This window comes from Engraulis encrasicolus, chromosome 8 (genome assembly GCF_034702125.1).
Source record: "Engraulis encrasicolus isolate BLACKSEA-1 chromosome 8, IST_EnEncr_1.0, whole genome shotgun sequence".
Taxonomy (NCBI): domain Eukaryota; kingdom Metazoa; phylum Chordata; class Actinopteri; order Clupeiformes; family Engraulidae; genus Engraulis; species Engraulis encrasicolus.
In genome coordinates, this window is record NC_085864.1 from 17,271,236 (window position 1) to 17,294,371 (window position 23,136).

The 23,136-nt window shown below is 41.7% G+C and overlaps 1 protein-coding gene across 2 annotated transcripts; it reads right to left on the bottom strand.

The window, feature by feature from the left end:
* Positions 1 to 1,050: 1,050 nt before the first annotated feature.
* Positions 1,051 to 21,411, bottom strand: siae (sialic acid acetylesterase). 2 transcript variants are annotated; one of them, XM_063205074.1, is made up of 11 exons: positions 21,237 to 21,411; positions 20,616 to 20,777; positions 19,850 to 20,013; positions 15,843 to 15,981; positions 14,836 to 15,019; positions 13,794 to 13,906; positions 13,499 to 13,632; positions 8,890 to 9,044; positions 4,956 to 5,142; positions 2,573 to 2,770; positions 1,051 to 1,838 (listed from the first exon to the last, which is right to left on the bottom strand). In XM_063205074.1, the coding sequence occupies exons 1-11, from the start codon at positions 21,301 to 21,303 to the stop codon at positions 1,722 to 1,724; spliced, it is 1,620 nt and encodes a 539-aa protein (XP_063061144.1). In that variant the 5' UTR covers positions 21,304 to 21,411; the 3' UTR covers positions 1,051 to 1,721. The 2 variants fall into 2 exon arrangements, with proteins under 2 accessions (XP_063061144.1, XP_063061145.1); XM_063205075.1 differs by having other exon boundaries at positions 1,636 to 2,770.
* Between the last annotated feature and the right edge of the window lie 1,725 nt (positions 21,412 to 23,136).

Sequence of the window (23,136 nt, forward strand, 5' to 3'; positions counted from 1 at the left end):
TCAACACATAAGGGATCAATAGCTCAAAAACACTTTCAAAACAGTCAACCGTGTTACTCAACTGTGTTACGGTCAACAGTGCAGGGGAACAAGTCTGCAATTTTTGAGGAGAAAAAAAAACAGAGCAGACGAACCCATCTCCCTAGAACACAAATTATTTTGTTTGTTTGTCTGTCAATATGGAGATAAATTGGCAAAAACATACTCCTCCTCCACTGTCATCAGTGTTGCCAGATTGGGCTGGTTCCCGCACAATTGGGCTGCTTAGGATGGCCGTGTGCGGGTAAAAATGGCATTTATCAGAAAAACCCGCCCACATAGAAATCAATAGAATTGGGCGGGATTTTTTGCTTCTAGGCGGTTTTTGAACATTTTTTGGGCTGGAAATCATCAGCCTCATCTGGCAACCCTGACTATCATAGCTAATTGTAACACCATTGACGGTGACACGGTTGATATTTCAGCCATTTTTATGGTGTTGTGCTAACTGAGGACTTTATCTGTGTTTTTCTACATGTGATTTCTAATTCAGATTCTTATGAATATGTTGATAACACAGTTGACAGGCAATTTTCCCGCTATGAGAACATGAAAAAGAATGTATTAAATTATGGAAGGATGGAGCTCAAAACTTACCAAAAAGTCTTCCCATATCCTGCCAAAGAGGTTACGACATCACGTGATGTTATTCGTATGGCCTAAGAACAAACCATTACTGATTTATGGAGGGGGTTTCAGACCGTGACACGGTTAACACCGTTTTCGTGGACACACACAAAATGGTAAATTTCATGTATAATGGAAAGGACAGTGGTCTTTCTGACAGTTTTGTCATATTGTGATGATTACTGTGAATCAACATTTGCAATCGTCTTGGGCAAAACAAGTTTCTTTACATGCTAATATGAAGACTGAATCTGACATTTGGAAAACGGGACGGCATGAAAACGCCCAAAACCAGTATTAAATATATTCATTCTTGCTGAGGGAAATAATGTCATGTCTACACTTTCTGTATTATATGAAAGATAAATGTTTTCTAATGTCCAAAACATCATTGGATGCAGTTAAAAGTTAGTGGAATTGGCAAATAAAATCCATGGACTTAAAAGCGCAGTCGATTTGTAGAATCACTCCTAGGTATGTGGAAAGTCGCTAGTCAGTGCATATGAGTGATATTCCAAGACTTCAGGGCCGGCTGAGAACGCAAAGCGGACGTAATATTACATTTCACGGCCGCGGCCCACCGGGACAAGTCCCCGATCTCCCGACGGGCACTCCGCGCCTGCTCTCAGCTTTCTGAACTGTGTGGTGCCAGCCTTAACATTTCATGTTATAGCTTTGCTTACCAGGCTGGAGGCTTAGGGCACAATGACATGGCTTGACAACTTTGTTGCAATGCAAAATCAAACATTGTGCATATTTATTGGTACTGTACATGACATTCGTACAAAAAGGCATTATGCATTCAATTTCAACTTGCTCAGAAGTTGGCAGGTCTCAAGGCGTCTGTAACAATTAAGTGTGCAGTAATTAAAAAGAACAGTGTGTAAACATGTTAACCCTTCCAAAATTTGTCCCTTTAAATTAATATTTACCATCACCATAAATTTCAAGTATTCTTAACAGCTGTATACTTCACATTCGTGTGTAGGGCTGCATGAAGGGTAGTGATTCCTTTGTGTTCATGTACCATCTTGAACTACATGTACAGTAAGTGTTCATACATCAAATTTCCCTTTCCCCATTATCACATTCAAGAGCAACACAGGTATTATATTGTAATTTCCCGGCCTAGGCAAGTCTGAAGAAGGCAGGACAAATCCTTCACAGTCGATCTGAAAAGCAAAACACATAGGACAGAAACGGATTACCCTGGCATATGGTGAGCCATAAGCAACTGCACTTTGAGATTGAAAGACATTTCACTCCGCACACAAGCCCAAAGATTAAGAGGTACGCTTGCAGCTGAACTCTTTGGAAAACACGGCATGGATGAATGAGAATCTTAACAGACCCAAAAATGTATTGCCTTGAGACTCTCAATCAGGCGCAGGAACTGACTGATTGATTGTCATTACAGTATCTAAACTTTACATTTCTAGCGTCCCAGGTGCAGGCAGGACCCGGTCAAAGCTGTAGATGGGGCATGGGAATCTTCACAGGCACAGAAACTGATTGGTATCTTCACAGACACAGAAACTGATATTACAGTATAGTCTCTTTTCCACTGCCATTTTTCTGGTAGGCCTATAGCTCGACAAAGCACGACTCAGCCACCACTTTTTGTTTTATGATTGAGCTGTGTCGTGACGTGCCTATTTGAAAAGCAAAAAGTGGCGGCCGAGTCGCACTGTGTCGAGCTGTAGGCCTACCAGAAAACTGGCAGTGGAAAAGAGCCATAACTAAACTTGAAGTCCCAGGTGTGGAAAGAAAGGTGGTGCAGACAGGACTGGGTCGGAGCGGTAGATGGGACATGAGAATCTTCACAGATACAACAACAGATTGTTATAACAATAGCTAAACTTCTCTAGTGTCCCAGATGTCGAAAGAACGGTGGTGCGGGCAGGACCTGGTCAGAACTGTAGATGGGGCAGGCCTTGAAGTCGCAAGGCCAGTCCCTCCAGGCGTAGCGTAGCGAGGCCACGTGCTCCCGTCTGCAGCTGCCCAGGCCGACGGCCACCGAGCTGGGGCCTTGAGGCACCATGGGAACTGGCATCCAGAACTTGGCTGCAGAGTCACAAGGCGTTTGTTCAATGGAGCAGCAAATCTGGAAGACAAATGATAATAAAAAGTTCCATAAAATATAATGCTGCTATAATGTATGTAGCAGCTCAAAGGAAAAAAGGAAAATACGTCAAAATTGTTTATTTGCTGTTTGCGTGCAAACTAGTAGTTGCCGGGCACATTGGAATTGTATTGTTGTGCAAGCCCTGAGTCAACAAATATAGCCTACGTAAAGCAAAAAAAAAAAGAAAGAAAGTAAAACAATGACAGCCATTATGAAGACATGATCCAGGAAGATAAGAGAGGTTGGTCAGATACATGTATTTTATTTTGCCATGATCAGTCTGACTGTACAGTAGATCATTCAATTTAAACAACCGGTGTGCTAGAGAGATAAGTGTGAAGTTTGAAGGGGTTATTTTTGTTCGTACTAAGTTTTTGTTATTAATTCTGATCAAACCATGACGTGAAAAGGTAGGAAGACGCTCTGATAAATTGCAGCGCATCTCTCTACAGCAGAATTATAACTAAGTGAATTGCAGTTCATCTCGGGACACTGATGGTTTGTGTTGCACAACTCTCTGCCCCAGTGGTGCTATGGTGTAATCAGGGCTTTCTTCTGGGAATTTTTGGCATGAGGGAGCATCATGGCAGGTTGCGGGAGGTGAAGGGTGGAATTTACAAGGGGCGCTCAAAAAAGTTATATATATATATATATATATATATAAAAGAAGTATGAGGGTGCACCCGCGGAGGTAGAGGGTGGAGCACCCCTATTTCCCCGTTCAGAAAAAGCCCTGGTGTAATGATGTGGTGGTCTTTAAAAATACAGCTCGAATGCAACAGAGGAGTTGATTATGGAGCTTGTGGTTTAAACCAGTGAGTCAAACAGATGTTTTAAATGAGCCACAGATGAGATTACATTCATCATGCTATCGAAGGTAACCTCAAATACGTACATATAGACTATGCTTTTGGCGGAGGTAGCGGAGATCATCATGGGTGGTCACAGGTGACCATGAGGAGTAAGGAATTTCTAGAGGTTCTTCTAGAATTTTACTGGAACACTCAACAGCTCCCATAGACGTCTAGCCTGGGAACTCCCATACTGCCTTTAGTTCTACACAATCGTTTTGATCTGAAAGACAGTCTGGGGAGGATGACTCATAACATCCAAGATCATGGGATCTTTGTCATAATGGCCAAGCATTCCGACCTTAACAGTTTCTCTGCCCAATCAGAGAGCAGGGCAGTGTGTCATAATAGCCAAGTATTCCGGCCCCATACGGAATTTATCTCACTTGTGATTAGGTCTGGTGTTAACCAGGCAAATAGACGTCTGTGTTAAATATCTCGCAAAGACGTTATGACATCATAAAGAGAACTCAAAATGTTGGCAAAATTCTAATCACATATTTGTGATGGTACTCCTCAAAGGGTTAAATAGTCAAAGAGGTGTTTTAAAACTTAACCGGAGAGTCAAAAAAAAGATGAAATAATCCAGTAAATTGCAAGTGTAATTGATGTGTAATCATGGTATCGAAAGGTCACTTCACTTCAGATGATCTTTACAGAAGGTAGCTAAGATCCTCGTAGGTGGTAGTCTGTGACCATTAATAGAGTCAACAGATGTTTTTGATTTTAACTGGTGAATCAGATTGATACAGCTATCCAACATGGTCAGTCACGTGAGTACCTTTAATCAATTTCATCACCATGTTATCGGAAACTACACAGATCTGGTTATGGAAAGGTCAGCTAGGTTATGCAAATACATGCAGTATCTTTTTTGAGCAGGTGGAGATATTTTGATCAGAGGTGATACATAGGTCAAACACATGTTTTAGATGTTATGACTCCTTCCTGTCACATGTGTAATGGCTTACTCATGTTATCGAAAGGTCACCTAACCTCAAATATGGCAGAATTCTGTTTTGCAATGGAGTAAAACAGATGTATTATATGTTACAGTAACTGTAACGAATGGTGGCACCACAGCTGGCAGAGATGCAGTATGGTGGTGGTCATAGATGACAAAACAAATGAGCCAAACAAATGTTATAGAGACGTTAACTGGTGAATCAGATGGATACAGTGATCCAGCACATGGTAAATCATCTGTAATGATACTATTTCCCATCTTGGGAGCTTGTTTATTATAAATAAATAAAAAACAGTTAAGAAAAAATGTAATTGTAATTGTAATGAATGTTTCATCAAAATGTTACCTCAAATATGTCTTTGGAGAAGGTGGCAGAGATGTTTTGGTCGTAGGTGACCATCAGGTAGGTGTCCTCCACGTCGACAGCACTCGGGAAGGGACCCTGATGAGCCACCTGCTTGTCCCCATAGGCCACCGCCCTCGCCCCTAGGGACAGTCTGAATGACACCTCCTCTTTATAGCGAGGGTGGATGCTGCAGGATAGGAAACAAATATGTTGCTGCCCTTTCAAAAATGTTTTTTTCATGAATATTTACAACCTCTATCAATTTCAATAAGTATTCAATAACATTATGACTCTGAAATGTACACGTTTCATACATAGAAAGGTGGATCTTTTCCATGTCCGCCATTTTGCAATGATGATGAATTATTATATTTATGATGACTTTGGAAGTAAATATGTGTAAATATTGTTCAGCCCCTTTGTAGCTGATTATACATAAGGTTTTGGGATAGGTGCCCTCTGGTGCCCACTTTGTATATAGCTTACCCTTCACTTTTGTATGTGACACTCCCCCCCCCCCTCCCCCCCATGTACAGTGCCCTCCATAATTATTGGCACCCCTGGTTGAGATGTGTTAAAAGCCTTAAAATAAATTCAGTGTTTATTGCAGAAGAATACTGTCACACTGAAAATTTTAGGAAAATGTAGCCTTCAACTCAAATGAATTGTAGGAAAATAAAAAAAAATCCCTGACTAAAAAATAATTATTTTTCATTAAATCACCTGTTCCACAATTATTAGCACCCTTAACAATTCCCAGGAAATAAATATAATTGAAGCATTTCTGTCATTTCTACAGTAGTTTACAAAGTTTACCAGAGTATGTAGGAACATTTAATTAGTAATTCATCACTTCCTGTTTCCCTGGGGTATAAATATGACGTGACACCGAGGCCATTTCTCTTATCCACTCTTAAACATGGGAAAGACAAAGGAACACAGCATACAAGTGAGGCAGATGTGCGTCGACCTTCACAGGTCAGGCAGAGGTTACAAGAAGATTGCCACTCAACTGCAGCTGCCCATATCTACTGTGAGAGGAATAATTAAGAAGTTCAAAACAACTGGAACAGTGGTAAACAAGCCTGGACGAGGACCCAAGTTTATTTTGCCACCACGCACAGTGAGGAGGATGGTAAGAGAAATCAAAATATCTCCAAAGCTCACTGTTACAGAATTACAACAAATGGTAGCATCCTGGGGTCACAAAGTCTCCAAATCAACCATCAGGCGCTGTCTACACGCCAACAAGCTGTTTGGGAGGCATGCACGGAGAAAACCTTTCCTCACCCACAATCATAAATGCAAACGTCTGGAGTTCGCCCAGCGGTATTGGGGCTTCAACTGGGACCGTGTGCTTTGGTCAGATGAGACCAAGATTGAGCTTTTTGGCAACAAACACTCTAAGTGGGTCTGGCGTGCCACGAAAGATGCGCATGCTGAAAAGCACCTCATACCCACTGTGAAGTATGGGGGTGGGTCAGTGATGCTGTGGGGCTGTTTCGCTTCCAAAGGCCCTGGGATGCTTGTTGGGGTGCATGGCATCATGAATGCTTTGAAATACCAGGACATTTTAAATCAAAATCTGTTGCCCTCTGCCAAAAAGCTGAAGATGGGTCGTCACTGGGTCTTTCAGCAAGACAATGACCCTAAACATATGGCCAAATCTACACAGAAATGGTTAACCAGACACAAAATCAAGCTCCTCCCATGGCCATCTCAGTCCCCAGACCTCAACCCCATTGAGAACCTGTGGGGTGAGCTGAAGAGGAGAGTACAGAGGAGAGGACCCAGGTCTCTGGATGATTTAGAGAGATTCTGCAAAGAGGAATGGCTGAAGATCCCTCTTTCTGTCTTTTCCCATCTTGTGAAACATTATAGGAGAAGATTAGGTGCTGTTTTGTTGGCAAAAGGGGGTTGTACAAAATATTAACAACAGGGGTGCTAATAATTGTGACACACATTATTTGATGTCAAATAATTATTTCTTTATGTGGGATTTTTTCCCCACTGAATAAATGCACTTGTATTGAAGGTTGGATTTTTCTCTTTTTTTCCATTAAGGTCCCATATTATTTAGAGAAAAATAATAATAATTGGAAGCTAAAAAACACATCTCAACCAGGGGTGCCAATAATAATGGAGGGCACTGTATATATACCACACCCTTTACACCTGGTCTGTGTTGCACTGTGATGAAGGACGATTAGTCTGACACGTCATGCCATTAAATATTTGGGAGCATTTAACAGTGTTGCGGACCTTTATTTTCTTTTCAGTTATCTTACGTTTGGTCCAGCACCTGTGCCACTGATGTGCGCGCATTCTTTGACTTTCTGGATCACAATTTTGCAATACCAGTTATAGACATTGTTTGCTGCAAAACTTACTGTACTTTGATCAGACCAGTCAATATTAGCTTATTACTTACATAAAATATTTATGAAAATAGACAGTTGTAAATGGGCTCCACTCTAACTTTCAAAAACACACCGAAGCAATTAATACATATACTCTACCAATCAAATGTTTTAGAACACCCTAATTGAAATCGTGAAATGATAAAAAAAAGGTGAGCACTGAACAGCAACAGGTTAAAAAAAGTTTGATTTCCTATTGAGCCGTGCAGAACAACAATGTGCATATAATTATGCATTATCTATAAATTCATTCTATGACTACAGGTACTTATTCCAATAACAAATAGCTCATTTGTTGCATGCATTCACTTCAGAGTGCAATGCCACATCAATACAACTGATTTTACACTAAAACTGAAAGTGAAACCAAATAAGCTGAAACATGTGGTGGACGTGTGTGGTGTTCTAAAACTTTTGACCCGTAGTAGTAACAGAACAGTTATGTAGGGTTAGAGTATTTCACAGAAGACCATAGATAAAATGTATGTGTGGCATTTCGAAATGCCATTTACCAGAACAGTTGGGTAATGTATTCTTCCACAGTACACATACATAACATTTAAGTGTGGCTTTTCTTCACCAGACAACCTCTAGATGTGACACCCTTGAGTGTAAATGTCAAGAAATGGTCGGATGTGGGCGAGTTGGTGGGCTTACTTGAAATCATGTGGTGGCTTAGTGGCTGGCTTAATTGAATGCATTCGTATTTCACAACAAACCATTCTGGACAACATCGTCTGAACAAAAGCACACCACATGGGGTATAATGACAATTGGTCCAAAACCAGACAGTGAAAAAAACGTAACTACCGTAGTACTACACCACTATAACAGTGCATAGGGCCTTTAGTAAGGCATTACAACTTGGGCATCGCCATTCTGGTAACAACTGATTTATAACAGTCTTATGGTGTTAAGCATTTAATCAATATCTGCAGGCTGGACGCTCATTAGCACATCACATGGGTGTGTGTAATGTAGTATGGTGACGTTTGGTCCAAAAACACCCTTATTCCACATATACTGTCTCTCTTAACACAGAAGCTGATGTTGAGTAGTGTGTGTGTGTGTGTGTGTCCGTGTATGTGCATGTATGTTTGCATATGCCTGTGTGTGTGTGCGCGTGTGTGTCTGTAGAAGACGCGGTTACCCAGAGTTGTACAAAGTAGAAGTTGACACCATGTAATATCATACCACTAGTGTTGTAATTACACTTGCTAAAGTACTTCTACTTCTGCTTTACACAACTCTGGCGGTTACCCATACCAACGACTTTCAAATCTCTTCGAGACTTGGTCTGACCAAGAGCACAACAATTAAGATTTCCCAAACGGCATGCATGACCCGCCTCCCTTGGATTGATACTGCTTGTTTGCTTCCCAACAAAGTAGGAGGAGTTCCCGATTTTTCTGGAGCTCGGAAACAATATTTTGTATTGCTCCTGGCCTGACTAAGAAGCATCGCTGAAGGTGTTGTATCACTAGGAGGGTGGGTGCGGCCTGGCTAGCGGTTACCTGCCCCAGGCTGAGTGCGCATCAGGTAAGTCCATGGCCACGGCCATGAAGGTTCGAGGTAGGCGCTCGCTGGGAGCGTAGCCCACGTCCGCCGTCTGGTGCCAGCGGATCTCTGGGAAGCCATCATCCACTGGGCCCTTCTGATAAGTGGACAGCTGTGGAGGAGGAGGAGAAGGGGAGTAGATGCGTCAGCAAGCAGCAGCCAGTTGAGTCACGGTAGAAAAGTGTTTGCATGTGTTGCACTGCATTAGAGATTAAAGATATGCTCCCTTCACAGGGTTTTGCTAGTAGAAGATTACAAGACTACACGATTGCGCACATTGTGACGTGATGATGACGCCACAGAAACAATAAATCAGATACACGGCACTGACATCTGTAATCAGACATGGACAGAGTGTCAACTCCAGAAAGATATGTAAGGATATAATATACTGAACACACATCCACCAAACATTTCATAACAAGATAGACGTCAGACACTGCGATGGCTAGTTCCTTAGATACATTATAAAAAGATTTCCAATGAGTGGCAAGACTCCTTGGCTGCCCCTAGGCAATAAATCCTTTGCGCAACATGCACAATAAACACCATTGAAAACAAATGGCAGAAACAGGAAGTGACAGTGTCAGAATGAGAGACAACGTGAAAATCAGTACTGCGCTGTGTCCCCTCCCGCAAATACTGAAGACGTCTTCCAGCTCAAACGAAAAAAAAAAGTTTGGTTTTCAAAGAGACCTAATGCCTGTCTGTACACAATACTGCATTTAACCCATTTTAGCCTAAGGCACCTGCAAAAAACACCTGCTGAATGCCTAAGTCCTTTTTGGGAAAAGGTGCCCTCTGCCTATTAAAACCTAAATAGCTCAGCCTCCAAAGCACATGAAAACGTGCAATAAGTTGCATTTAAAAGCTACCGTAGAACCCTAATCTTGCATTAGGACATTTTCCTTTAGCCCCAAGAGCATGAATGCAGCGTATGTCACTCCAGGCCCCAAAGGTCAAACAGCGTATACACAGCATGAGCCTAAAATGGGTTAAACTGCTCTAGGTTGCTCCGTTTCTGTTTATGTCGAGGTGGGTTCCTTTTTCTCATTGAGTATTCATTACTGTGCCTCTCAACTAGAACAGGAATTATCCTGTGAACCTGACTGATTGCATTGTTCAGGTTGCTCTAGGAAGTGGCTTCTTGAACAATCAGACTGTTATGAGCCCTTTTGCAAGTGCAGTTCAGATGCTACATTGTTATGCTTGAAAGTGTTTGGTGATGTTAAAAGTATGTTCAAATCTGAGAAACACAGTAAGGTTTAAGCTAGATTTAATAAGGTCATTTTAGCCGTCAGTGCCAGCTCTCTAACCAAGGAGACGTATGGGTGGTTGACATTTAAGGGCGTAACGCAAAAAAAAAAAGTTTTTCCAATTCCTGAAAAAAAATGATGACAAAAAATTGGAAAAAAATAGAAAAAAATAAAGCTCTTAGTGGTCCGTGAAATTTCGCCTGATTTTTGCCTTTTTTGGGAAAATGTGCCCTGCGGTGTGACATCCTTGGTGTGACATTTCTATAAGATACATACAATTATTAATATTCTGCACCAACATATTCCCCATGCTCTTTGTAATGTAGCCTGCGTTAGTTCTGCCAGGAAGACTCAGAGCACCTGTGCATTTCGCTGAGCCAATCAGCGGCTGCCATTTCCTTTATAGCTACGTGTCTAACTCTCCTTTCTTGCTGGCTTTAGGCATGGCCGGTACGAAATCTCCTCCTCCATCCCCGCCGCCACCAGTTGGGTCCAGTCTTCCTGTCCGGGGGGTTAAAGGTCCAGATCCTGCAGCACGGCTACGGCAGGCTCTACTGGATACGCCAGCGCAAGACCCGGGCTGATGATTGGACCTACGCCAAAAACTGTCTACTTATGCCAATTCCATTGTCAACTATGTTAACATTAAATTGTTAAATACGAATTCCTCTCTCTGAGTCTTAATGGCAGAACTATTGTTCCTTCAACCCCCACCCCACACACACATACTACTACCCACCCGCACCCCCACTCCCACCCACACACGCCTATGCATTGTACAGGCAGACAACTGTGATTTCACGGCATGGTTTCACTGTATTACTTGTAATAATTGTGTGAATGTGACAAATAAATTTCCTGGTATCCTTATATCCTAGCATGTCAGTGAGTCAGGTACTTGTTCATTACCCTGGCTAGCGCTACCCTGGGAGAGTGAGTGGGCAATTGGACTAAGAAAGTCTTATCAAAAACACTCACACACGAGCAATACCTCAAGGCAATGCTGGAGGGGATGTGGTATGGTGGGGGACCACAGACATATTTTTTTTGGGATTGCCTGATTATCTTTGGTTACTGGCAAAATGTACAAAAAAGAAATTAAGAAATGCCTATTAAAAGACTTGCCTCTAGACCCAGGTGAAAAAGTGGTTCAATTTAGTACAATAAAAGCACAACTGAAGTGTACTTAGCATGTTAAAAGCGCACTCACACTTTTTGTGCTAAGAAAAAGTATGTTTACAATATGCTTATTTAAAGTGTACTTAAAATTAGATGTAATTAAGTTGCTCTCAAAGAAAGTACACTTTGCGAACCATACATAAAGTGCACTTAGAAGATGTTTGGCTAAAGTGTATTTAGAGGAATATACTAATAGTGTTCTAATAGTGAACTTACTAAAAGTGTATTTTTTAATAACATATTGCAATTGCACTTTTTTTTAAGTGCACTTTGATTATACTTCACCCAAGTGACTTCGAAGTGTGATTTTCTATAGTGCGCTTTAAAGTAAATCACTTTAACAAATTGGAGGTATACTTTTTCTAAGTGCACCATGATTGTGCTTCATCCAAATATATTCAAAGTGTGCTTACACAAAGTGCATTTACCCATCATGCATCATCATGCATGTACCATCATGTAATGCACTTCTTGGAGCTCAATTTCTCAAACAGAAAGCCATTGACCTCTAAGGAATATCTTTGGTTTGCATGAAAATATTACTCATTGTTATATTCTGCGTTTATTGTAGGAGTTTTAAAATTTTAAAGTGGTACACAAAAAATGACCATGTTCCCACCGTCATTATGATGGTCACGTATATGTTCTGGTATATATAGGCTCACACTTCCCATGACATCATGGTGAGAGGTAAGTTGGAACTAGTTGTTCAAACAAAGAATCAAGGGGTCACCATTAGTGATCAATTCAAATGATCAATTGCAGGAAGGTGGAACAAGAATAATATAAAGTGAAATGTGTATCTGAAATCTCTGTAACAATGCAATGATTGTAAATGTCAGTCGTGCTAGGCATGCATACTGTATCACTACTGTGATTTGTGGCGGTGTGTAATGTACAAGCTCTGAGGACCAGCATGGATTGTACTATTACATTTATATTATTTCATGTACTTGGGAGTGTACTGTAAATATACTTCAAGCATACCTGTTATATATTTACAATACTTAATATGATATACTTTTTACAGACTTAAAATGTTCCAATGTAGTCCAAAGAAGCATGAAGTTAATATACTTTTATTGTACTTCTAGTAACAATAAAATGTTATAGAAGTGTACTCAAGCACACTATTAATGCCATACGAATGCATGAAAAGCGTGTTTGGAGCATACTTTCAAAAGTATGCTTGTAGTGCACTTAAAGTTGTCTAAAAGCGGTGCCAATTTAGCATCCTCAGTGTGCTGCAAGTGTGCTGAAGTACTGCTTTAGTAGTGCTTCAGCGCACTAATAGTGCAATGAAGCGCACTTTAAATCGCCGAAAATAGTACACTTTGTACTAAGTACGGTCAAAAAAAGTACACTTTAAGTATATGGGTTTTTCACCTGGGGAACCATCATATTTTGTCCTAGGGGTACTACCAGATGATCTTGATGAAAATGATGATACAGATCTATTACGAACGCTTCTCCTGATTGCTAATAAAGTTATTACGACCTTATGGTTACAGCCACAACCTCCAACAATTGCAGAACACCTAAAGAGACTTATACCTGTGGATATACCTGCTTAGTTTTGACCTGTACTGTGGATTTATTGTTATGTATGACTGCACTTTTTAAATGAAAATAAAAAGAAGTTCCAAAACACACGCTCACGCACACACGCACACAGTGTGGGAAAGCAGCTTTCAGCGTGTATGCAACCAAGCTCAACGCCCAATAAACATTAGAAATGCCCCACCACAGATTGTTTTAAATCCAGGCTTAAGACTAAGCTCTTCTATGATGCCTTTTTGTAAATGTTTTACACTTTTTATTACCATGACCTTTCTTCGACATTTGATTTGATTCTGCGACTAACTTTTTCTATGATTTTATTATTATTATTTTATTGTTTTATCATTATTATTTCTGTTAATTTATTCATGCGAGTTGTTACACTGTTTTTATTATTTCATATATCTGATGTTTTTTATTTTATGTGAAGCACATTGGGCTGCCCGTTTACCTTACCTTACCTTACCTTACACACACACACGCACACACACTCTGATGTGATTACATGTTCTCATTTTGTTCTACTTCTTTGCATGTGATAAATAAAATCTTTATATCCCTGTTGACTTGCCTGCACGAAGCCAAAGGGGAAGTCTGGAGCGGTCTGTCCCCAGGAGCCCTGGTGGAAGGCCATCCGCCAGTCCTTAATCATCCCAGGGAAGGTGCAGTTGTAGAGGTCACGGTTATGGCCAGCGTTGGCCTCACCTGGAGAACAACAGAGAGCACGTCACACATCAGGGGCAGATCTAGGTAGAGGGGGGTGAGCAAACAGTGCAAGCCAATGGATGAATGGATGCATGGATGCATGGATAGGTGGCCTTTGATGTTCCTAGAGCAAGTTGAAAGCCAAGTAAAAGTGTTCTCACCTTGGTACCAGATGGCTCCTGTGATGGTCATGTTCAGCAAGGGGTGGATCATGGCATTCCACAGCACTGAGTTTTGCTGTGGACCTCCAGACAATGGCAGGCTACCCAAAAAGCTGAGCAACAGAGACAACACTCAAAGTTAAAATTATGCATTTTTATTATATAATAATGCATTGAAAATAGTCTGACAAGCCAGACCATTCATTTTGAATTACTTTGTAATTCTCGAATGGTCTGATTATGCTTCTCTGGGGAGGGCTTTCAGTCGACCACCAGACAGGCGGTGTTAACAGCCAATACTGTAAGGGCCTTTCCCATTTGTGATTTCTACCCCTAACCCTACGCCTTCCCCATGCCCCTCGTGCTTTCAAACGAAGCTGAAAGGTGTACGGCTTGACACGCAACCCCTACGAATTGAGATAGCCCTTCAACAATCACGGAATGATACTCACAGCTGTCACTAATAAAATTCCATGCATTAGGTTGACGATAATAGCTGTTTTTTTCATGTGCGTTTCACAGATAAAAGGGCCATCGCACATTAGGACAATGTTAAACATTATCGATATTAATGTTTCCAATGAGCTTGGAGATGAAAGAACTCTCTGGAACGCTTTTTGCAAACATTTTCTAGCATTTCAAATATTACAACTTATTATTAATATATAATTCTATTTTTCAGCGTTCATCGTGGTAAAAGGCAAGCGGTGCGAAGACGTCGTTTTGTCACCCTGTGAGTACAACCGCTCATCTCGCCCGGAGGAGCGCTCCCTTCCCTGGGATTTTACGGACAAAAGACAACCGTCTGCTACGCCTCCAAATAGGATTCCACCCTCTCTTCAGCTGGACAATGGACAATGTACCTATGTACCCTATATTTGTTAGTCTGGTGAACTCCATCGTGCAGAAAGATAAACAGACAGTCATTTCACTGCAAGCTAGCCTACAAGGTTGGTTGTGTATGTGACAAATAAATTACTCTTACTCTCTTACTCTTACTTACTCATATTATTACAGTGGATTGCTGTTGAGGGCTACTTGCCTGTCTGGCGTCTGGGGTACTCCACATGAGTGCAGTGGTCTGGAGGAGGACCAGGCCTCCACAGGGGTGCCCCCCCAGCACGACTCCACCAGGCCCACGGGGTACCCCAACGCCTGGTGCAGCAGACGCCCAAACACCCAGCACACCGCCGAGAAGTGGGTGAAGTCCCCACCACCTATCAGAGCTACGTACATACAGTATGTGACCAAAGATGTGCACACATACATACACAAAACACACACACACACACACACACACACACAGACACAGACACAGACACACAGAGAGACACACACATAGACAGACAGACATAATCTTAATATGCCCTTTACTTGCCAATCAGTTATTCTCTGTTGTCTGAAGACTACGATATACTGTCTATTGTTCACTGTCTTTGTCCCTGTACCCAAGACTGTATGACCTTCATATATGTCGTATTTCTCATTGTCATTTGATGCCGGGGATGTGCAAAACAAATTCCTATCAACTGTGTTGGCATGGCAATAAACTTTTATTTTTTATTTTTTCTTCTGTTCTGTCTTTATTTATGACAGGACAGTGACAGAGGGACAGGAAACAAGTGGAGAGAGAGAGATGGGGTAGGACTGGCAAAGGACCCAGACTTAAAATCTAACCGGGGTTGCCAGCATAGTAACCTAGTGCCCTACCAATAGGCCATGGTAGGGCCGGCTTGGCAATAAACGCACTGAATTTTAAAGGAAAACACAGAGGTCAGCTGAATGGATAGACCAGCATGTAGCATTTAAAAAAAAAAAAAAATCTGCCATGTATAGACATGTGTATGTGTACACACACACACACACACACACACACACACACACACACACACACACACACACACACACACACACACACACACACACACACACACACACACACACACACACACACACACAGCAAATAGTCATGCTGAACCTGCACAACCTTGCCTGGTAAGCACTAGCAGGCAGCCACTCAAGTCAGGTGTGAAGGCAACTCAAACTCACCAGCGGTTGGTACAGACCAGGGCACGTCCACCCTGGACAGGTCCATCAACTCAACTGCACTGGTCTCCAGAGAGGCCTGGAATACACGGACGTTTGGGAACTTGTGGACCATGTCCAGCTCTGCAGAGCTGTTGTACATCTGAAATGAAAAGAAAATGGTAATATACCTTGATAAAACTACACTGTGTGCAGAATTATTAGGCAAACACGTTTTTTGACAATATCGTCCATTTTATGCATATTGTCCGCCACCACCCTTTATGAACATGAACACCTATTGGATTTAAGCATTCCAGGTCATGCATATTGGTATAATAATAGACAGTGTGATCGAAGGAGCCCAATACCCTATATCAGGGAAAAATTAGTGTGCATAATTATTAGGCAACTTTGTTTTCCTCTGGGAAAATGAGCCACAAAAGAGATCTAATGAACTCTCTAAAGACTCTAAACAATTTTGAAGTCTTCTAGAGGGGTGTGGCTGTCTTGAAATATTGGTCACATCCATCTAATGCACCGTTGCAAGCCACCAGTGTCACATGACATGTGCTCACAAAGTAACTGCCAGATTGAGAAGAATTGAAGTTGAAACTACCACAAAACTATTACCCTGCAGTGCTGTTATATTCCAGAACTGAAACCTACATCGACTGTCCACAAGAACATTGTATTCAGCACTCAGAGACATGGCCAAGGTAAAACAGACTGAAACCTGAAGACACTCAACAAGTAACTTAAGTCAAGACTGGGTCAAGAAATGTCTTTAGACAGTTTTTTCAATGGTTTTATGAACTAGTGAAAGTGACTGTTAATGGACCAGGTTGATGAGCCTATGGCTAGATCAGTAATGTGCACACTCAGATCAGTTGCTGAGTTCCACTCAAATACCAGCAGATTACTGCATAAATACCATTGTCTTCGTAAAAGATGCAATTTTCTCCCTCTAAAAGATCCAGCCATGGGTTCATCCACCCTGTCTGTCAAGAGTCACTTTCCCAAGTCCATAAAACCTTTGAACATTCTGTCCCCAGGTATTTTCCCCCCGTTTTGACTTAATTAACTTGTTGAATGGTTGTCTGGTGTCATCCCTTCTTACCTTGGCCATGTCTCTGAGCGCTCAATACCCTGTTTTTCTGGACACTCTGTGTTGGTTTCTGTTCTGGAATATGATAGGACTGCAGGGTAATAATTTTTTTGTAGTTTCACGTTAAATTCTTCTCAATGTTTGGCAGTGACATTTCTTAAGAGACTGATGACTTTGTAACGGTGCATCTGATAGTTCTGTGCGAACTTGACCAAAATCTTGCAAATTTCAAGACAGCCACATCCCTCTAGAACACTTCAAAATTGTTTATAGACATTTCAGAGTTTGTTAGATCTATTTTGTGGCCCATTTTCCCAGAAGAAAACAAAGTTGCCTAATAATTATGCACACCTGATATAAGGTGTTGGGCACCTTCGACCGCACCCCCATCTTATTATACAAATATACATGACCTGGAATGCTTAAATCAAATAGGTTTTCATGTTCATATAGATTGCTGTTGGAAAATATGCATAAAAAAGACAAAATGGTCAAAAAACATGTTTGCCTAATAATTCTGCACACAGTGTATACAATGGGAAATACTATTATTATAGAGCATGTGTTGGCTTATGCAGGGCGTGCGTGTGAGCAGGGTCGCTGACAGCTTTTGTTGGGCCCAGGACAAAATAATCTGAAAGGGCCCCCTATCCAATAAATGCAATATAATGGAAACCCAATTTTGGGCCACCTCTATACCAGGGCCCGGAATAAATGACCCCCAGAATGAATTCCAACTGTGTTATATTAGCTTTTAGTTATGTTAACACCAGTATTTTTTACTGCGTACGTGAACCCCATCCCACAGCTGCTTAAGTACCATCTTCAGCTGAGTTCGATATACACATATCTTTTAATTAACTTTGTATACAAACACGTTTTGCCCAAGTTTTGTCAATATTATGTCTGCTGTGCCTTAGCTATACATATATGTTCTGTTTTAGTTTACACTGATGTTTAGTCTACACCACATAGGGAACACATAGGGAAGTACTTTTTCGAGAAGTTGGTCACTAGTTCACAGGATGTGTGCTTGTAGATAAACTGAACAGAAAACTTTACACGAAGGGTCCAGACTGGAACTTTGTTTTAATAGGTCACTGCCTTGGAAAGAGAGTTTGTGCTCTCCTTCAGTTTATCTAAGACCACACAAAAGCGAATACACACAGTCGTTATTTTTTTAAATCATCTTGATTACGGGAGAAAACAAGAGCAATAAATAAAAAGGTGGCAACCTGTGCCCCTGGCCAACACCAGATGCCAGATGCAAGTGATGTTCCGAGCCATTTATACTGTACATGTGAATCATCATAGTAAGCCAAGTCTTGATGTTATGAAATTATGCTATCATGTCACGGTGACTTTCAGAGTAGTCTTGCTGTTGTGCGCGTATGTGTGTGTGCGCATTTTCTCACACAAACAACTGGTGCCGTGCTGCAGCCTACAGAGCTGTTGTGTGACTGTGGGAGTGTGTATGTGTAGAAGACAAGGCGGACCAACACAGACAGACAGGCCGACCGACCGACCGACAGAAAGACAGACAGACAGAGAGAGCGAGAGACAGAAGGACAGGCAGACAGACGGACAGACAGAAGGAAGGATAAACAGTCAGTTAGACAGACAGACAGGCAGACAGACAGACAGACGGGCGGACAAACAGACAGACAGACGGGTGGACAGGCAGACAGACAGGGTCATTGCAATACCTGGCCCAATCCCTTCCGGGAGGCCAGGTGGAAGAAGCAACCAGGAGCTTCGCCTAAGAGATCAGTGTGTATGAGCACACCATACAGTTATTAGACCACACCCCTCCTGAGATGACAAAAGATGTCATGGGATGTCAAGGTGTGAGGTATGTCAAGGTGTGAATTTGAGTGAGTGTTGCTGTAGTCACATGTCACATTTCTGAAACTGTTCTAAGCTTAATGGTGAAGAGTCTGTAAACTTCTCATAGCAGAGATACGTAGAAGGAAAGCAGAGTTTGATAGCCCCCAGTTCCCTCAGAACTTTAGTTTGAAGCTGAACATGTTCAAGCTCTAAAAATAAGGTCTGCTTCTAACTATACTTCATGAATCATCAATCTTCTGCTTGTTGTTGCTCTCATCACACTTGAACGTGCGCATGCACGCACGCACACGCACACACACAACTGTATTGTACTGAACTGTACTTCACTGAATGTTTTACTTTTAGTAATTATATGCATGTGACAAATAAAACGCCTTGTATCCTTGTATGTGGCTGACCTCTGAGACAGAAGTTGAACTCCGACAGACAACTTGTCTTGTTTATCTTATCAGGCCACACAAGGTCATATGGCCTGGGACGGACCCACTGTTACAGGGCAGTCATGGGTAAGCGGTTAGGGTGTCAGACTTGTAGCCCAAAAGTTGCTGGTTCGACTCCCGACCCGTCAGGTTGGTGGTGGTGTTGGCGGGTAATTAACCAGAACTCTCCCTCATCCTCCTCCATGACTGAGGTGCTCCCTTGGGGCGTCATTAGGGGCTGGCCCCTTGCACGGGTCAGGCATAAATGCTATCGTTGAGTGCAGTGTTCACTTGCTGTGCTGTGTGCTGTGGAGTGCTGGGTCACAATGACAATGGGAGTTGGAGTTTCCCAGTTGGGCTTTCACTTCGCACTTAAATTTCACTAATATCATGGTTATTCATTTCAGTATGAATAACAGTATTATTCAGAGGTGTAGAAATAGAAGTAAATGTGTGATGCAAGTACAACACTAATACTGGTACATGATATTACATAGTTGTTACTTGCAGTTACACCATTTAGTCCAATGTACCTACTGAGCATCTCATGACGGTCTTTATTTTTCTTCCAGGTCTATTTCATACCCCTCTGGTATTATTGGTTTTTCATTTCAGGACAAAACTGTTGTGAGGTAGTTGTGGCTCTCGATCCTCACCTGGGAGACGGTGAAGGCCATGTTGCTCTGTCCCCCACACAGCCACACGTCCCCAAACAGCACATCGCTGAGGGTGACCACCGTCGTGTTAATGCCCATCTGAACAGCGGTCACCTTGTAGGGCCCCCCTGCCTTCACTGGGCCAAGCATCACCCTCCAGACCCCTGTGATGATCATGATAAAATGGGGTTGTTAGAGGAGAGAAGTGCTGCACACTCTCGAGTTAAAAAAACATTGTTTTTAATGTGACAACGTTTCGGCCTGTCGGCCTTCCTCAGGTCACGTGTGGGGGTTGTTAATCATGATGATGCTGCATTTAGTCAATGATGACATTGCTTGAAACAACATAGTCAGCGTTTGGGGTACACCAAAGTACCATGATGTAAACACATTAACATTACAGCAGCCAACACGATGTCTTCTGAGAAAACATCTGCTTGGGGAACATCCTTGTGGACTAACAATCCCCTTAGATACAACATAGCTTGAAACAACATCAGCGTTTGGGAGCCACAAAACGTATGACGCAAACACATTACAGCAGCCAATATGATGCATTTTGAGGAAACACCTGCTTAGGGAACATCTTTTCTGATGAAGGCAACTTTCATTTGGCATCCCATGGGCTTTGGGGTTCCTCGTGACTCACAGCTTAGGCTACTCATTGGTGGTTTCCCAGGTTTCCCCGATTGTGTGAATTATTATTGAAATTTCCTTTTTGGGACAGGGTTAGTGGCAGCCCTAGCTGAACGACGGGATTGCTGACCTTCGCTTACGTGGCTACTGTATTCCCTTGCTATGGACAGCCCGTGCAGAACGACCACGACGGTGGAATTCTCTGTTCCATAGCCCCACAAGACGGCTCTCTCTGGGGCTTTCTGCAACACCATGTGGTCGCCGTAGTATGAAGCAAAACGGAAATCATTGCCTGAAGAGAACAATATGAGATTATCATTGTGTTAAACACACACACACACAGACACACACACACACTGCTTCATAGGGGATGAGGGGGAAGAGGGTTTGACGTAAATGTGAATAGGCTCCTCAGCTGTATGTAAAAACAAGTGAACGCCTAGCCTGTGGGATGATAAATTCCAGTGACGACAACCCTCATTCAACTTTCAGTAAGAACCTCATGATTCAGAACAACAAACGGGCAAGATGCCCAAATAAATTCGAACCTGTCGGTTCAGTGATAGTCACTTGCCAATCTCGACACTGAGTGCTAACCCATCTACTAAATAGCCTAACGAATGTTACTACTGAACTGTAGTAGTAGCTTAACTAAACTGTTACGACTGTTTCTCAACATGGTTACTTTTCATTCTATGACACGCGAAAGTGTCACAATGTTTCAAAAGCTGGCAATGAAGTGATAACTCACCAGCGACAGAAGTAGCTGTCAAGAGATTGAGAATAAGTACAACACATGCAAGCCAAGGCAGCTGCATAGCTGTTTCAATGCATTACCAACGCCTAACGAGGACTTCTAAATTGGCTGACAAAAGCATTTTGATTCACCTTCACTTGTTCAACCGGTCCAAAAAAACGCGGTTCAAAACAAGGAAGTGCAGCCTGGGGTGTGATCACATGATTTACATGTCATACATGATGACAGAAATGTATTTTTGTATGTGTCTGCATTTCAGTTTGCATGATAAGGCGTTAATTAGCGAATTTTGGAGTTTATCTGTCATTCCGAGGATGTGTTTGGAGAAGGCGTGTAAAAAATTAGATTAATTCGATAGACATTTATTTTCAACTACCATCAGGTAAACATCTGGGAGACGTGCGCCATCTTGTGGTTGTATCTGTCAAAGCGGGCCATGGGCCTACGTCTCAGCATCTTTGCCGTTTTGACCTTCTGACCTGCCAGTGTCGGGAAGGTTACTTGTAAAATTCCCAATATATAGTATATGTGATTAAGGCAATCTGAATACTTTGGGAGCTTATTTGTTACTTACTTACTTACTTACTTGTTTGTAGAACTGGGGGAAAAAAGTTTGTAGAACTGTAAGTGTTGATGTGTTTATATCAAGGATGTCTACATAAGGTTTATGCCTATGTGTTCAAGCATTATGTATTTTTTGCCTTCCTTCGTCTATTCTGCTAGTATTGAGGCAGACTTGCACTTCACACGTCAAACAGGAATCTACCACATTGTAATCTGTGCATTTTTAGCACAGTAAGTGTATTCCGATTACCACTGATAGAAACAGTAACGAGAATACAAAGTTACTGATAATTTGTTTCTCAATGCTGTAATCTGGATACATGTAATCAGATACTCCCCAACACTGCCTATGTAGCTACAGTATGCATCAGCCTGTGTGGATGGATGGATAGTTCTGCATAGCAGTCAACTGCTTTACATGAACAGTGACAAACTGGCAAACTGAGAAAAAAGGCTTTAAAGTTTCCTTTCTGGCCACGCAACTGTGTTGGAGGTAAAGCGGTGATGACACTTCCATATAATACTTTTTAATGGTGGAAATTTATGCACACAAGAAAAAAGCAAAAAAACAACATTCTCATTACTTATTAGCTGAAAAATCAAGATACTACATTCTGTTGTGGTATTACTGTCTACAGCAAAACCACAGTTTCAATGGAGAAGTGCTGTATATTGTGTGATATACTGCGTTCTTGGCTAGTACGACATAACCTCCTAAAACAAAAAAGCGCAGTATAATCAGTTTTTATCTTTTTTTTTCTAAAACGGGACCAAGTTGGACCAAAACATTTTAACACAAGAAAAAGAAGGTATTTTAAAGCCAATTTCCGGTCTAAACCCATTTTCGACCATTTCAAGATACTGCGTTCTGATATTGTAGGGCAGTATAGTATATTAATCTGGTCTTTGTATGAATGACCATGGCATGTAAACCAAATGTAGAGCCGTATGGTCTTCATGTCCAAATAAATATCATGTTTGCACCTTAGCATGTTATGAGAAGCAAGTATGGGAACTATGGGAAATAATGCATATAAACAACAATAACATTAAACATTTCCCGCTGGCCTTTCTTCATTTTTCTTGCAATAAAATCAGGTGTTAGTATAAATTTACATTTTGAAAAAAGTTGCAGCAGTGAATTCACTCACCTGTCCTTACCGTGTGCTGCAGTAGAATGACAAGCACAAGCATCTGAACCTGTCCAGCAGAGGGTGTTCCATTGCATCAACAATGTATGGATGGAAGTATTACAGGCCTATAATTACAAATACACAGATTTCACTGGCAATGGATGCCAAAGAGACAACAGATCTCAGAATGGTCCTGA